Source organism: Manis pentadactyla, chromosome 10, assembly GCF_030020395.1.
Source record: "Manis pentadactyla isolate mManPen7 chromosome 10, mManPen7.hap1, whole genome shotgun sequence".
Taxonomy (NCBI): domain Eukaryota; kingdom Metazoa; phylum Chordata; class Mammalia; order Pholidota; family Manidae; genus Manis; species Manis pentadactyla.
Genome location: NC_080028.1, coordinates 143,184 through 157,600, shown reverse-complemented (window position 1 = coordinate 157,600; position 14,417 = coordinate 143,184). Strand labels below are relative to the sequence as shown.

The 14,417-nt window shown below is 46.2% G+C and overlaps 1 protein-coding gene across 15 annotated transcripts in view; it reads right to left on the bottom strand.

Annotated features, from left to right (window-relative positions):
* Window positions 1-3,508: 3,508 nt before the first annotated feature.
* Window positions 3,509-14,417, bottom strand: part of RABL2B (RAB, member of RAS oncogene family like 2B) — a 35,443-nt gene continuing 24,534 nt past the window's right edge. For 8 of the 15 annotated variants that reach the window (XM_036906805.2, XM_036906802.2, XM_036906803.2 and 5 more), the window contains 7 exons: window positions 9,869-9,898; window positions 8,686-8,765; window positions 7,937-8,016; window positions 5,670-5,781; window positions 5,237-5,334; window positions 4,752-4,835; window positions 3,509-4,561 (listed from right to left, as the gene is read on the bottom strand). In XM_036906805.2, coding sequence (XP_036762700.1) covers window positions 4,481-4,561; window positions 4,752-4,835; window positions 5,237-5,334; window positions 5,670-5,781; window positions 7,937-8,016; window positions 8,686-8,765; window positions 9,869-9,898 — 565 coding nt within the window. In that variant the 3' untranslated portion in view covers window positions 3,509-4,480. Of the gene's footprint in view, window positions 4,562-4,751; window positions 4,836-5,236; window positions 5,335-5,669; window positions 5,782-7,936; window positions 8,102-8,685; window positions 8,766-9,868; window positions 9,899-10,607; window positions 10,791-14,417 lie in introns of all 15 variants that reach the window. The other 7 variants (XM_057508361.1, XM_057508360.1, XM_057508358.1 and 4 more) reach the window with 4 other exon arrangements.

Below are 14,417 nucleotides of genomic sequence, written 5' to 3'. Positions count from 1 at the left end.
GTTGTTTGTCTTTTGGATGGTGGCCATCCTAACTGGTGTGAGGTGATATCTCATTGTGGTTTTAATTTGCATTTCTCTGATGATTAGTGATGTGGAGCATCTTTTCATGTACCTGTTGGCCATCTGAATTTCTTTGGAGAAGTGTCTGTTCAGATCCTCTGCACATTTTTTAATTGGATTGTTTGCTTTTTGTTTGTTGAGGTACATGAGCTCTTCATATATTTTGGATGTCAACCCTTTATCGGATGTCATTTATGAATATATTCTCCCATTCTGTAGGATGCCTTTTTGTTCTGCTGATGGTGTCCTTTGCTGTGCAGAAGAAGCTTTTCAGCTTGATACAGTACCACTTGTTTGTTTTGCTTTTGTTTCCTTTGCCCAGGGAGATATGTTCATGAAGAAGTGTCTCATGTTTATGTCCAAGAGAGTTTGCCTATGTTTTCTTCTAAGAGTTTTATGATTTCATGACTTACATTCAGGTCTTTGATCCATTTCAAATTTACTTTTGTGTATGGGGTTAGACAATGATCCAGTTTCATTCGCTTGCATGTAGCTGTCCAGTTTTTCCAACACCAGCTGTTGAAGAGGCTGTCATTTCCCCACTGTATATCCATGGCTCCTTTATCGTATATTAATTGACCATATATGTTTGGGTTAATATCTGGACTCTATTCTGTTTCACTGGTCTTTGGGTCTGTTCTTGTGCCAGTACCAAATTGTCTTGCTTACTGTTGCTTTGTAGTAGAGCTTGAAGTTGGGAAGCGAGATCTCCCCAGCTTTATTCTTCCTTCTCAGGATTGCTTTGGCTATTCGGGGTTTTTTGTGGTTCCATATGAATTTTGGAACGATTTGTTCCAGTTCATTGAAGAATGCTTTTGGTATTTTGATAGGGATTGCATTGAATTTGTAGATTGCTTTAGGCAGGATGGCCATTTTGACAATATTAATTCTTCCTAGCCAAGAGCATGGGATGAGTTTCCATTTGTTAGTGTCCTCTTTAATTTCTCTTAAGAGTGTTTTCAGGGTATAGGTCTTTCACTTCCTTGGTTAGGTTTATTCCTAGGTATTTTATTCTTTTTGATGCAATTGTGAATGGGGTTGTTTTCCTGATTTCTCTTTCTGCTAGTTCATCATTAGTGTATAGGAAAGCAACAGATTTTTGTGTATTAATTTTGTATCCTGCAACTTTGCTGAATTCAGACATTAGTTCTTGTAGTTTTGTAGTGGAGTCTTTAGGGTTTTCTTATGTACAATATCATGTCATCTGCAAACAGTGACAGTTTGACCTCTTCCTGACCAATCTGGATGCCTTTTATTTCTTTGTTTTGTCTGATTGCCGTGGCTAGGACCTCCAGTACTATGTTGAATAAAAGTGGGGAGAGTGGGCATCCCTGTCTTGTTACCAATCTTAGGTGAAAAGCTTTCAGCCTCTCGCTGTTCAGTATGATGTTGGCTGTGGGTTTATCATATATGGCCTTTATTGTGTTGAGGTACTTGCCCTCTGTACCCATTTTGTTGAGAGTTTTTATCATGAATGGATGTTGAATTTTGTCGAATGCTTTTTAAGCATCTATGGAGATGATCATGTGGTTTTTGTCCTTTTTGTTGATTGCTCGTATTCTTTTTAAAAAATAAAATAATATATTGAGGTGAAATTTACATAATATTAACAAGCAGACATGGAACTCTGACATTGATGCCATGCTGGTTCCACTTCGGAAAACTGATTGGCAGTTCCTCAGAAGTTTAAACATATAATTACCATATGATCCTATAATTCCATCCCTAGATATATACTGTGCTGTGGATTGAGTTACTGCCCAAATTCGTTTGGTAAAGCCCCAATTCTAAATGTGACTGTATTTGGAGACGGGGTCTTTAGGAGGTAATTAAGATTAAATGAGGTCAGAAAGGTGAGGCCCTAATCTAAATGTCATAATGGGATCATAGAATGTGTCATCTTTTAAGAAGCATTAGAGAAAGAGAACTCTTTCCTTTTGTTTGAACACAAATAAGAGGTCAGTGAGATGGCAGCTGCCTATGAGTCAAGATAGGCTTCAGAATGAACCCTACCTTGCCAGCTCTGTGATCTTAGAGTTCTCAGACTCCAGAACTGTGAGAAATAAATGCCTGTTACCCAGTCAATGATATTTTGTTTTAGCAGCCTGAGAAGACTAGGACACAAAATAATTAAGACTGGTGCTCATATGCACACCATACAATCATGTTCATAGCAGCCCTACTCACAATAGCTAAAAGGTGGAAGCAGCACAAATGTCCATCAATGGATGAATGGGACATTATTTGGCTGTAGGAAGGAATGAAGTACGTGACATATGGACGGGCCTTGAAAACGTCATGCCTAGTGGAAGCAGACAGACTCAGAGGTCACATGTGGTAGTATTTCATTCACAGGAAATGTCCAGAATAGGTAAATCCATAGAGATGGGATGGAGATTGTATTTGTCAGGGTCTGAGGGAGAAACTGCTTAATGAGTAAGGGGTTTGATTTTTGGGTTGGGGAGGGAGATGTTTTAGAGCTAGAGAGAGGTGATAGTTTCTCAACACTGTAAATGTACTAAATGGCAGTGAATGGTTTACTAGGAAGTTTACGTTATGTAAGTTTCACCGCAATAGAAGAACAGCCTCAGGGATGGGTTCCCTGTGTTAGGAGGGGATGATCCTCAGGAAGCACATGGGTCTCACCCGTGTAAGGGCTGGTGGCTGTGCCCACCGCCCTGCTGAGCACTCATCCACTAGTCGCTCTGAGTGTTGATGGACAAAACTCATAGCTACTCCCTCCCCCAGAGAACTGGCCTGCCACTCTGCCCCGCATACTGTGAACCATCCCATCGACCTCCTCCTCCCACACTCGGCTGACTGGCCTTGAAGCTACCGACTGTGCAGCAGTTTCTCCTCCAGGACTCCCCTGGGGCTGGGGGCGGGGGTGGGGGGAACTGAGGCTGACCCCTGAGAACCTCGCTCAGCTTCCTGCCTCCTGCCCTCCCCTGCTCTCCTTTTACTTCCGAGACAAGGGCCCCATTAAGTCACTGGAACAAGAATTGCCCATTCAGCCTCAACTTCCAGGAAACCTGATGCAAAACCCATTACGTGAAACCAATACTGATGATGAATGTTAGGGATTTGAATTACAGCTCAATAAAGCTATTCGCAAAAGTACTTGTAAGTCATTTACAATAACTAAAGGTTTGTTGCCTTTAAAAGTCACCAGAACGACTTCCTGAAAATTCCTGGTCAGGTTAAATCTCTTCGGCGGAGATTCTGAGCATCAGTAATGCAAAGGGGAAAAATGTTTGGTGTTCACTCCAAATGCCCATTTTTTTTAAGACACAAAATCCCACTGAAATGGTCTCTGTAGAGTAAATCTGGAGTTAACCTGGGTTACCTTCACTTGATAGTTCAAGGCAGTCTCCCCTCATTAATGTGGTGGATACTCTGCAAGTTTTTGTGTGACTTTTTGCTCAGTGAAATGCCCGTATACTCGATGTTTATGTAGTTTAAACTTTACTGTAAAATAGAAACAATAAATAAAACAATGGAAATGCTGCAGAGGACAATCATGAAATCATGCTAGTGAAGCACAAGTACTGGATTTGGGAGTGGACAAGACAGCTGGGCCTCGCCACTGGAGAAGGCAGTGTCCACACTCACCCTCCAAAAAATGAAGGGAGGGCTCATGTGCTGAAATGGGGGTTTTAGAGGCTCTTCTTAATTTCTTAGAATCCAAACGGTGTGCCCTGTGACACAGCCCATTGATGTTTACCAACAGTGACACTTGTGTATTACTAAGCATGGCTAGACCTGTCATCTGCTTTCATTGGATTTAATGGCAGCCCTAGGTCTCAGCCTCACTGCTCCCCAACATGCTGGCAGTACCTAGAAGCGCTCCTGGAAAACCAGTGGAATGAATAGCTGTCTGCACAAAACCATTTTTTTAAAGAAGTTGTTTGGGAGAGAAGAAAAAGGATGGAGGCCTCCCAAATTTTGCAGGGAAGGCAATAGGGGTAGTCAGGGATTGGAAATCAGTCCCTTGGTGGAAATGCAAGAAGTAGGCCCTGAGGTTCATTCTGGGAGGAAAAAAAACACACCTAAATTTCCTTATATTTAAGAGACACACAAATCAGGTTCCCTGATTCTCCTCACTGTCTCACATAACCTGAGGGGAGGGCTATGATACCAACCCCCAATTCTGCTTCAGGGGCCAGGTGTGGACCCCTTACAGCTATTGAGGGTGCCTGCTGGTGAGTACAGGGAGGGGACAACTGTGGAAGGATCAGGTATCATGGCCCTTAGAGGGAGAGGCAAGGGGGATGGGTGGGTGGGTTTGTAGGAAGCAGAACAAAGGACGGCCTGGGAGAGCTTCTCAGCTCAGAAGTGGAGGGGAGCCCCAGGGAGGGAGGTGCATTCTGGAAGCCCTCCCTCCACCTGACAGGTCGGCTCGGAGAGGCTTCCTTCTGGCTCAGGAAGGAGATGGGCTCCCGGTGTTGTCATGTTGCTCTTGACCTGGCACGTCCTCCTCCTTCTGCTCCAGCTCAAAGTTCTGTAAACAAGGTTGCAGGTGAGGCCTGGCCCTTCATTCACCTGCCTGTGAATCTGGTACCTGCAGGGGTGGCACAATGAGCGTGTGCTGCCTGCGAAGGCAGGCAGGAGCCACCACAGTGGGTTATGTTCCATAGCCCTCTAAGAGAAGCTGTTTTTTCTATCTCACCTGACATTTGGGCATGACCTACCTCAAGCTCCTGCAAAACTTCATCCATGAAGTCCCTGGAGTTCTGTTTGTAAGACACAGCTAACCGAATTGCATCATTGAAGAGCTGGTGGTCAGGTGGGAGTGGTGGGAAGGAAAGTAAGGAGTGGGTACCAGTGCCCTGGGCTCTGCCCGCCCTGTACCACTGGCCACATCCTAGGTACACACAGTACTTCACCCCCAAAATCATCAAGGTCACCCCTCAATTCACCTTCTCCCCATCATGCTGACTCCACGCACAGTCAGCAGACCTTTTTCTCACCAAGCCCAGGCCCAGGCCCATCCCTCGCCGTCCTGTGGATACTCATAATGACCCCTTCCTGTCACACATGCCCACTCACAAGCCCCACAACAATTCCCATCCTCCGCACTATTCCTGCAGCCAGCCCTTCTCTTCATAGCTTCCCTGGCCACTCCACCACCTACCCTTCCCCACCTCGCTGGGCTGCCTCTGCAGTCGACCATTACCTTCACGACGTTGGTACCATCAGCAGCTGAGACAAAGTAGAGAGGCAGGGAGAACTTCCTGGCAAAATTGAAGCTTTTTTGGGTCACCTTTATGTCTGCTGTAGAGAGAAGGTAGGACATTGGCTTGTCCAGCAAGGGAAAGGGAGGGTTTTGCAGGGTGAGTCACTGTCAGGCCCCATTCCAGAAAGTGGGATGGGCAAGGACAATCAGGGGATGAGCCCTAGAAAGTTAATTCATCAGGGATCTGTGTCTCAGGAAGAGGGCAGGTGGGCTGTGCACTGTGAGGGGCGTGAGCGATGCACACAGCCAAGGGCTGTGTGCCAGGAAGGACCGTGGGTCACTGTGGGTTCCTTGCCCCAGGAAAGGAGGAGGATGTGGGTCATAGTGGGTCCCCCCATGAACTGCTGAGACCCAGATGCGGAGATGGCCCCACCATCGATTTTATTGGCCACCACGATGCAAGGGATCTTAGGCCTGAACTCCCGAAGTTCCGTGTACCAGGTGCTCAGATTCTTGTAGGTGACTTTCCTCCGCACGTCGAACACCTGCCGTGAGCAGAGGGAGGAATACAGCTCAGGTGTGTTGGCGTCTCTGCAGCCACCTGGCAACTCACACACAAGCAGGTGAGCACGGCTGGTGCCTCAGGCTTGGGAACCTAGACCAGGTACCTGCTCTGAATGGCACCCCTCTTTCCACAAAGGCAGCCAATGCCTCTCCTTCTTCGCTAGAACCTCCAGATTCAGAAGTGTGTTTGAAAATCTTTATTCCTTTTTTTGTTCTCATCACCTAATCTTATTTACCTATTTTAACAAGTTGTATCATTTTACTAACCAATGAAGTCATTTACAAATTATAAACTTTTTCCTTTGTCTATTTTTATTTTTATTCTTAAACTTTGCTTTAAAATCCCTTTTAATAATTTAAATGTCTAGAATTTCCCTTTAGTTACTACTGAATTTTAAGCTTTTGTTTAGTCTTCTGTTTATTTTGTATTTTAAACTTTTTAAAAGTTAACTGTTACCTTTTAGAGTTTGTAGATTACCCTAATTTTATTAACTTTTTATAGTTAATAGTTTTACCTGTTATAAAATATCACAAGGACCACGGGCACTGTGAACTTGCGCTAGGGCAGGGGAGGACAGAAGCCCTAAGACACTTGGAGTTGCCGCTGCAGGGGACCCTTCGAGCCCCTCATAGCAGCCCCTCAGAGGCCAGCGTCCTGCTTCCCAGCCATCTTCCAGAAGACTTACAGGCCCAAACCACCCCAGCACAACAGTGGATCGAGATGGACATTACTGTGACCTGCTAGAACGGCTGATTTTCCTTCTAAACCACCCACCCCTTCCTGGGAGCAACGTGGACAACACTCAAGGTCAGAGGCTCATCCTGCATGGCGGTGGGCATGGGTCATCAGCTGTCACATCCTGCCAGGGCCAGCAAGATGTCCACCTGGGAGGCTCTTCCATGATATTCCCAGGCACAATTTCAACAAATGACTATGCTGTCTTGAATTCTTAATAAAAACTTATAAGCATGCTTATAATGAAACTTCTGGAATCTGCTTCTCACTAAGCTTATCTCCCATGATCACTGTTCAAGTCACATTTTATCCGGGTCTGGTGTTCTGAGCTTCATCTCCTTGATGAGGAGCTGGCTGGGACAAGGAACATCCACCCCCATCAGGGTTTCAAGGCAGAGGGTGGAACCCAGGCCTCCTCTGGGACTATCAGATCCCCATGCCGTCATCAGGAGGGAAGCACTTTCTACCTGCCAGGCCCCATGCAGCAGACACCTGTCATACAGGCATATAGGGCAGCTGGCAGGAGAGATACCCCCGGGCCTCAGGAGAGGGCCCCAAAGCAGCCAGAGAGTAGACGCTCCCAGAGAGTAAAGAGAGGTGAGCGCAAAGCACCAAATACCAGTGCAAAAAATGGCTGGGAGCTACCTTCCAAGTTCTCCAGGGTCAGAGATGCCAACTATCCAAGCCTTCCAGGGTGACTTCTGGCCCTGCCCTGCCCCATCTGCTATAGGTACTACAATTAACATTTTGGAAAATTTCAAGGAATTTTGTGCTTAAGGGACAGTAGGGCCAGAGAATGCAGCCAAGGAGTTCATGGGCAAGAGGTCCTCAAAGACATAGGTTTACACAGCTCTATTCTCTTTCCCTGGTGCTTCCCACAGCTGTTTCAGGTCCTCTTACAGTACTTTTTAGCCCCATGGGTACTGGTGGACCCCCGAGGATTGTGTTCTAGATGGCAAAGTGAGAGGCTGGGCGGGAGGAGAAGGGCTGGTCTGGGAGGGAAATCCCCCTGGGAACCACAGGGCCTACTCAGCCCTAGTGTCCGTTCCCAGAGAGCAGCACCAGGTAATGGCTGAGGGAGGGTTTGGGGGCTTGTCTTGAGTAGGTGGGCTCCACCGGGAGGCACTGTGTTTGCCTCTTAGATGCCAGACACTGGAGGCATGGATTTGATCCTCCCCACTTCACTATCCCCCTTGAAGAGAAGCTCCCCCAGCATGTTCTCACTCAGAACCTCTGCAAACACATGTAGTCTGAAGCATCCCAGGCAGCCCCAATCCCTTCTTCGCCAGCACCCAGCCCTAGTGAGGAGGGCTCAGGACTGCTGGGCCAGCTGCTTGCCCCCTCACCCCTCAGGCCAGACTTGCCCAGAGTGTTTATCTGCCACCCAGCTGGTCTCATACCATGATGCAGGCGTGGGCCTTGTGGTAGTAGGAGGCGTGCATGCTCTGGAACCGCTCCTGGCCTGCCGTGTCCCAGAAGTCTGCAATATTAATGTAGCTCTGACTCACTGATGGGTGCTGGAGGGCAGAGAGACCCAGGTGCCCTGAGGGCCTCTGGGCAGGTCTCTGTGTGCAGAAACACAACACACATGTGGGGAGGACGGGGTGGTACAAAGACCACAGAGCTTGCATGTATGTGTTGTAAGGACACAATGTACCTGGGTGTGCCAGGAGAGGTGTGGGTGTGCACACCTGTGTGCATGTAGGTGGTGAGAGAGACACAAGGCCAAGGCCAGGAGGAAGGAGACTGCAGACAGGAAACCCTGAGAGGGGGAAGGCAGGCACCCCCGTCTCCCCCACCGGACGCATCACCATCCAAGGTCAAACCCAGGCTGACTTCCCACTTGTAACCACACGTGGCAGGCATGGAAAAGCCAAAACTCTTCGTGGAAGATAATTTCCAGCCCACATTTCTTACTTCTTTGCAGGGGCTAAACCAGAACCCCGGGTCAGGGGGTGGAACGAGGCCCTGTGCACCCCCTCCCGCCCTCGCCGGCCCCTTGGCTCTCAGGTTCCCTCCCTGCCGCCCCTGGGTCCCGCCTGGGCTCCTGCTGCTTCCCTGCTTGACTCTGTCAAGGAGATGTTCTCTCTCCTCCCCATCCTCCCTCTTCCCCTTGAGAGCTGGCGTGGTTCAGCCATTTGCTGCTCACCCACAAGGACAGTCCTGCCATCCACCGTGGCCGTGTGCTTGTACAGCGTCAGGGCATATGTGGACAGTTGCTGTGGCTGACTGCTCAGGTCAAGGAGCAAAAGTGAATAAAAAGGGAGGTAAGGAAGTGCTCGGCAGGGGTGGGGCTGGGGCTGCAGGTCGGTGTGATGGAATGGGCCCCCTCTCCCCTCTTCTTCCTGGAGTTATTTAGATTTTAAATTGAATGACTGTTGCAAACAGAGGTTCAGCTTGAAATATTTCTGGCACAAGCTCCCTGGAAAGACAAGGGGTGGGAAGGCCTGGGAGTTTATCCAGGCAATCTAAGTCCAAAGGGAGACATAGAATGGGATTTTACATAGAAGCCATCATAAACAGCATCATGTAGTTGCAAAATGCAGCTGTGGATGCCCAAGCCCCTTTATGAGTTGGGCTCCTGCAGGCCAGGGAGGAAACCCAGCTATGGGCAGCAATATAGCCATTCCAGGGAAAAAAGCCTCCGTAAGCTGAGAGCTAACTAGCTATTTACAAGAACTGTAGTTTGTCTGTGTATGACACCCAGACAAAACACCTGGGGAATGACACTTCCTGAAGCTGCAAGATGCTGGGTGATTTAACCAGCAAAGCCAGGATGATGTGGGCAGGCAGGTGTACTTGGCAGAAGGGGAAACGAGGTGTGCTCAGATTGTTGGGGGCTGGAGCCCAGGGCTCCTCTCATCCATGGCTGCCAGTGGATTCACCCGGGAGCCTTTACACCATCCCAGCTGCCAGGATCCAAACCTGCACAATGCGACAATCCATGGAAGGAGGGTGGGCTGGCAGCTCATATTTCACAAAGTTCATTTTATCACAGAATTTTTAAACATTAGGAAGCGCAAGCTTTAGGGTGAGCGAGGTTACCTGAACTGCCCAAGGCCAGAGCGACTGAGGAGAAGGTGGAGTTCAGATACAGGCTTTCAACCTGTGAGCTCTTCTACTACCTTCTAATATAAAGAAACCCAAATACGAGTGAGCTCCAACAGATGAGCACCGATTATGCATGATGCCATGTGGGTCGTTGGTAAGATACCTGTGCATTCACCCACCTCACCCTCCTCCCTGGACCACTGGAGCAGAGGGATGGAAAGTGGGGTTGAGTTGGCATGAGGGGCTGCAGGAACAAGAGCACTTCAAAACTTGAAGGATACAATCCATCCATGAGAAATCTCTCCATGAGTCTGTAAGGCAAATGTGCGAGGTGGTCAGGCCCATCCCTCAGCCTCTCTGCCTTCTTGCCCCGCTTGCATCACTCCTGGGCTGACAACCCGGAAGCCTAAAGTTCTCCCCTCCCATTCGTTCCATAGACATACAGGTTCCTTTTAAGGACAATGCCCAGGAGCTGCTCACACACCCTCCTCTTGACTCCCCTTCAGTTCCCAGCACCCCTTGGGTGTGACAATGACCCAATACCCACAGCTGCTTTGTCTATGGGCAGGGACCCCTGCCTTATCCCTTTCCACGCACCACAGCAGCTGATCACCCATATTAGTTGAAGGAATAAAGACCTGTGTTTGGAGTTCTGCCATATGTCTACCCTGGAGAGGTCTGTGAATCATAAACTCAGTAGATTTAAACGTGATGTTTTGTAACCCACTCTCCCTGCCCCTGCCCATGATTATCATGTTAGTGACATCACCCCATTCTCCAAGGCTGGGACCTGGGGACCCCCATTGTGAATCCTTCATAACAAAGAGCTCACATTAGGATAAGTGCAAACCCAGGTTTTGTGAGGCTCCCAGAGCCATCATTTCTGCCTCCTCACAGTGGCAAGCACAGTCACCCCAGCTTTATGCTCAGGAAACTGATGCCTGGGAGGCTGTGTCCTCCACCTGAAAGCCATTTCCCCAAATAGTCTTCAGGTCCTTCAGGGGTTTGCTCATATGTCACCTGAGCAATGAGACCTTCCCTGATGATCTTGTTTATAATGGGCAAGTTCTGTCTCATCTTGTTCTGCAGGCAACAACACTTGGAATATTCCACATTTTACTTATTGACTGTCTCTCTTTCAACTGGAATGCAATATCCTAAAGCAGTTTATGGATGTTTAGGAGACTGTTCGTTCCCCAGCACCTAGGACACAAAACATTTAGACTATAACCACCACCCAAACACCATGGAAAAAACTAGCTCCACTTTACTCCCAGAGGCAAAGACTGAGTGGAGAGCTTAGACTTCCACTCTTCAAGACTGTAACAAGCGCTGAATAACATTCCCAAGCTGGGCTGTTGCCAAAGAGGGTCAGTAGGGAACTGGAACTTTCTTGCATGCCAGAGACAGTAATGAGGTTCCCTCCCCACAGAGTATGAGCAGAGACCACAGGATCCTGGACTTCACTCCCACCAGTAGTTATGAAGGTGGTGGGTGTGGGTAGGGTGCTACCTCCTCCTCTCTTCCTGCTGAAACAGGACCACAGGAAGCCAGCTAAAGCAGAAGGCTTACATAAGATCAGGAGCCTCACTGCATGATACTCAAAATGTCCATGTTTCAACAGAAAAGCATTCATCACACCAGGAACCAGGAAGATCTCAAAATGAATCAAAGAAGACAATCCAATAGATGATGACACTCTGACAAGACAGATGTAAAATTATCTGATAAGCCTTTTAAAGCAGCTGTCATGAAACTGCATCAATGAACAATTACAAACCTAACCAAGGAAGTGAAAGACCTATACTCTCAAACTATAAGACACTCATGAGAGAAATTAAAGAAGACACCAATAAACAGAAACACATCCCGTGCTCCTGGCTAGGAAGAATTAATATTGTCAAAATGGCCATCCTGCCTAAAGCAATCTACGGATTCAATGCAATCCCTATCAAAATACCAACAGCATTCTTCAACAAACTAGAGCAAATAGTTCCAAAATTCATATGGAACCACAAAAGACCCTGAAGAGCCAAAGCAGTCCTGAGAAGGAAGAATGAAGCAGGGGGGATCTCACCTCCCAACTTCAAGTTCTACTACAAAGCCACAGTAATAAAGGCGATTTGGTACTGGCACAAGAACAGAACCACAGACCAGTGGAACAAAATAGAGAGTCCAGATAAAAACCAAACATATATGGTCAATTAATATACGATAAAGGAGCCATGGATATACAATGGGGAAATGACAGCCTCTTAAACAGCTGGTGTTGGAAAAACTGAACAGCTACATGCAAGTAAATAAAACTGGATTATTGTCTGACCCCATACACAAAAGTAAACTCAAAATGGATTAAAGACCTGAATGTAAGTCATGAAACCATAAAACTCTTGGAAGAAAATGTAGGCGAAAATCTCTTGAATATACACATGAGCAACTTTTTCCTGAACACATCTCCTCAGGCAAGGGAAACAAAATAAAAAATGAACAAATGGGACTACATCATGCTGAAAAGCATGCTGTACAGCAAAGGACACTATCAGCAGAACAAAAAGGCATCCTACAGTGTGGGAGAATCTATTTGTAAATGACATATCCGACAAGGGGATAACATCCAAAATATATGAAGAACTCACACACCTCAACACCCAAAAAGCAAGAGGATATGAAGAGACACTTCTCCAAAGAAGAAATTCAGATGGCCAACAGGCACATGAAAAGATGCTCCACATCACTAATCATCAGAGAAATGCAAATTAAAACCACAATGAGATATCACCTCACACCAGTTAGGATGGCCATCATCCAAAAGACAAACAACAACAAACGTTGGCGAGGATGTGTAGAAAGGGGAACCTTCCCACATTGTTGGTGGGAATGTAAACTAGTTCAACCACTGTGGAAAGCAGTATGGAGATTCCTCAAATAACTCAAGATAGAAATACCATTTGACCCAGGAATTCCACTCCCGGGAATTTACCCTAAGAATGCAGGAGCCCACTTTGAAAAAGATAAATGCACCCCTACGTTTATTGCAGCACTTTTTACAATAGCCAAGAAATGGAAGCAACCTAAATGTCCATCAGTAGATGAATGGATAAAGAAGATGTGGTACATATACACAATGGAATATCATTCAGCCATAGGAAGAAAACAAATCCTACCGTTTGCAACAATGTGGATGGAGCTAGAGGGTATTATGCTCAGTGAAATAAGCCAGGCGGAGAAAGACAAGTACCAAATGATTTCGCTCATCTGTGGAGCACAAGAACAAAGCAAAACTGAAGAAACAAAACAGCAGCAGACTCACAGAACCCAAGAATGGACTAACAGTTGCCAAAGGGAAAGGGACTGGGGGAGTTGGGGTGGTTAGGGAGGGAGAAGGGGAATAAGAGACATTATGATTAGCACACCTAATGTAGGAGGGGGCACGGGGAAGGCAGTATAGCCGAGAGAAGACAAGTAGTGACTCTATAGCATCTTACTACGCTGATGGACAGTGACTGCAGTGGGTTGTGTGTGGGGAACTTGATAATGGGGAGAATCTAGTAAGCACAATGTTGCTCATGGGATTGTATATTAATGATACTAAAAAAAAATAAACAATTACAGATGCACTTGAAATAAATGAAAATATGGAAATGTTCAACAATGGACCATTTTTCAGCACATAAATAGAAGATATAAAGAAGAACCCAATGGATATTTTAGAACATTTGGAAAATAATCAAATGAAAATGAAAAACTTACCAGATGGGCTCAGAGGAGGATGGAAAGAACAAAGGAAAGGAAACAGAACAAAAGATATTATCCAGTAGGAATGCTAGTAAGAAAATCGACTGGAAAAAATGAACAGAGCTTCAAGGATCTGTAAGGCTGCACAGCGACGTTCACGCTGCTGGAGCTGTGGAAGAAGAGGGGAAAGAGGGCCAGGCTGAAGAAGCAGAAATCATGCCTGAGAACGTCCTAAGTGAGGCAAAAGACACAAGCTTACAGAGTGAAGAAGCTGAACAAAAGTCAGGCATGATGAACTCAAAGAAATCCCTGTCAGGGTCCGGATCAGGATCAAAGGTTCTTAAATCTATAGACAGAAAAATATCCTGAAAAGCAAGGAGAAAGAAATGACACTGTACCTTTAGGGGAAAAAACATTTCAAGGGTAGAAGATTTCTCATCAGAAACCACAGAGACCAGAAGGAAGTGGCACATTTCTCAAAGGCTGAAAGAAAAGAAATGTCAATTTAGATTCCCAAACCCAGGGACAATATCCCTCAAGGATAAACGGGAAATCAAGACATTTTCACATGAGGGAAAATGAAGAGAATTAGTTTCCAGCAAACCTACCCTAAAAAAGACTGGTGAAGAATGATAAACAGAAAGGGAGCAATAAAGAAGGAACTCCGGACTATTGGGAAGGAAGAAAGAACAGAGTAAGGAAAAATATGGGTAAGTGCAATAGATTTCCTTCTCCCCTTGCATTTAAAAAATTACTTTTGATGGTTAAAACAAAAGTTGTAACACTATATGATGAAGTCCTCAGTGTGTGTGGAGAAAACCTCTAAGACAATCAGACAGGGAGGGGTCTAAGTAGGGTGACTAAACCTAAACTGGTAAGGCTGAAAAGTTAATTATATGTAATACAATATCTGGAACAACCCCTGCAAAAGCTGCACAAAGAGATACACCCAGCAATACTCACATAGATCAGAACAGAATTTTAAAACGCTCAAGTAACCCACAAGAAGGCAGGGAAAACCCACAAAACTAAAACACAGAACAAATAGAAAAGAACTACAAGAACAGACTTCAGCCCTAACAAATTCTTGTTATT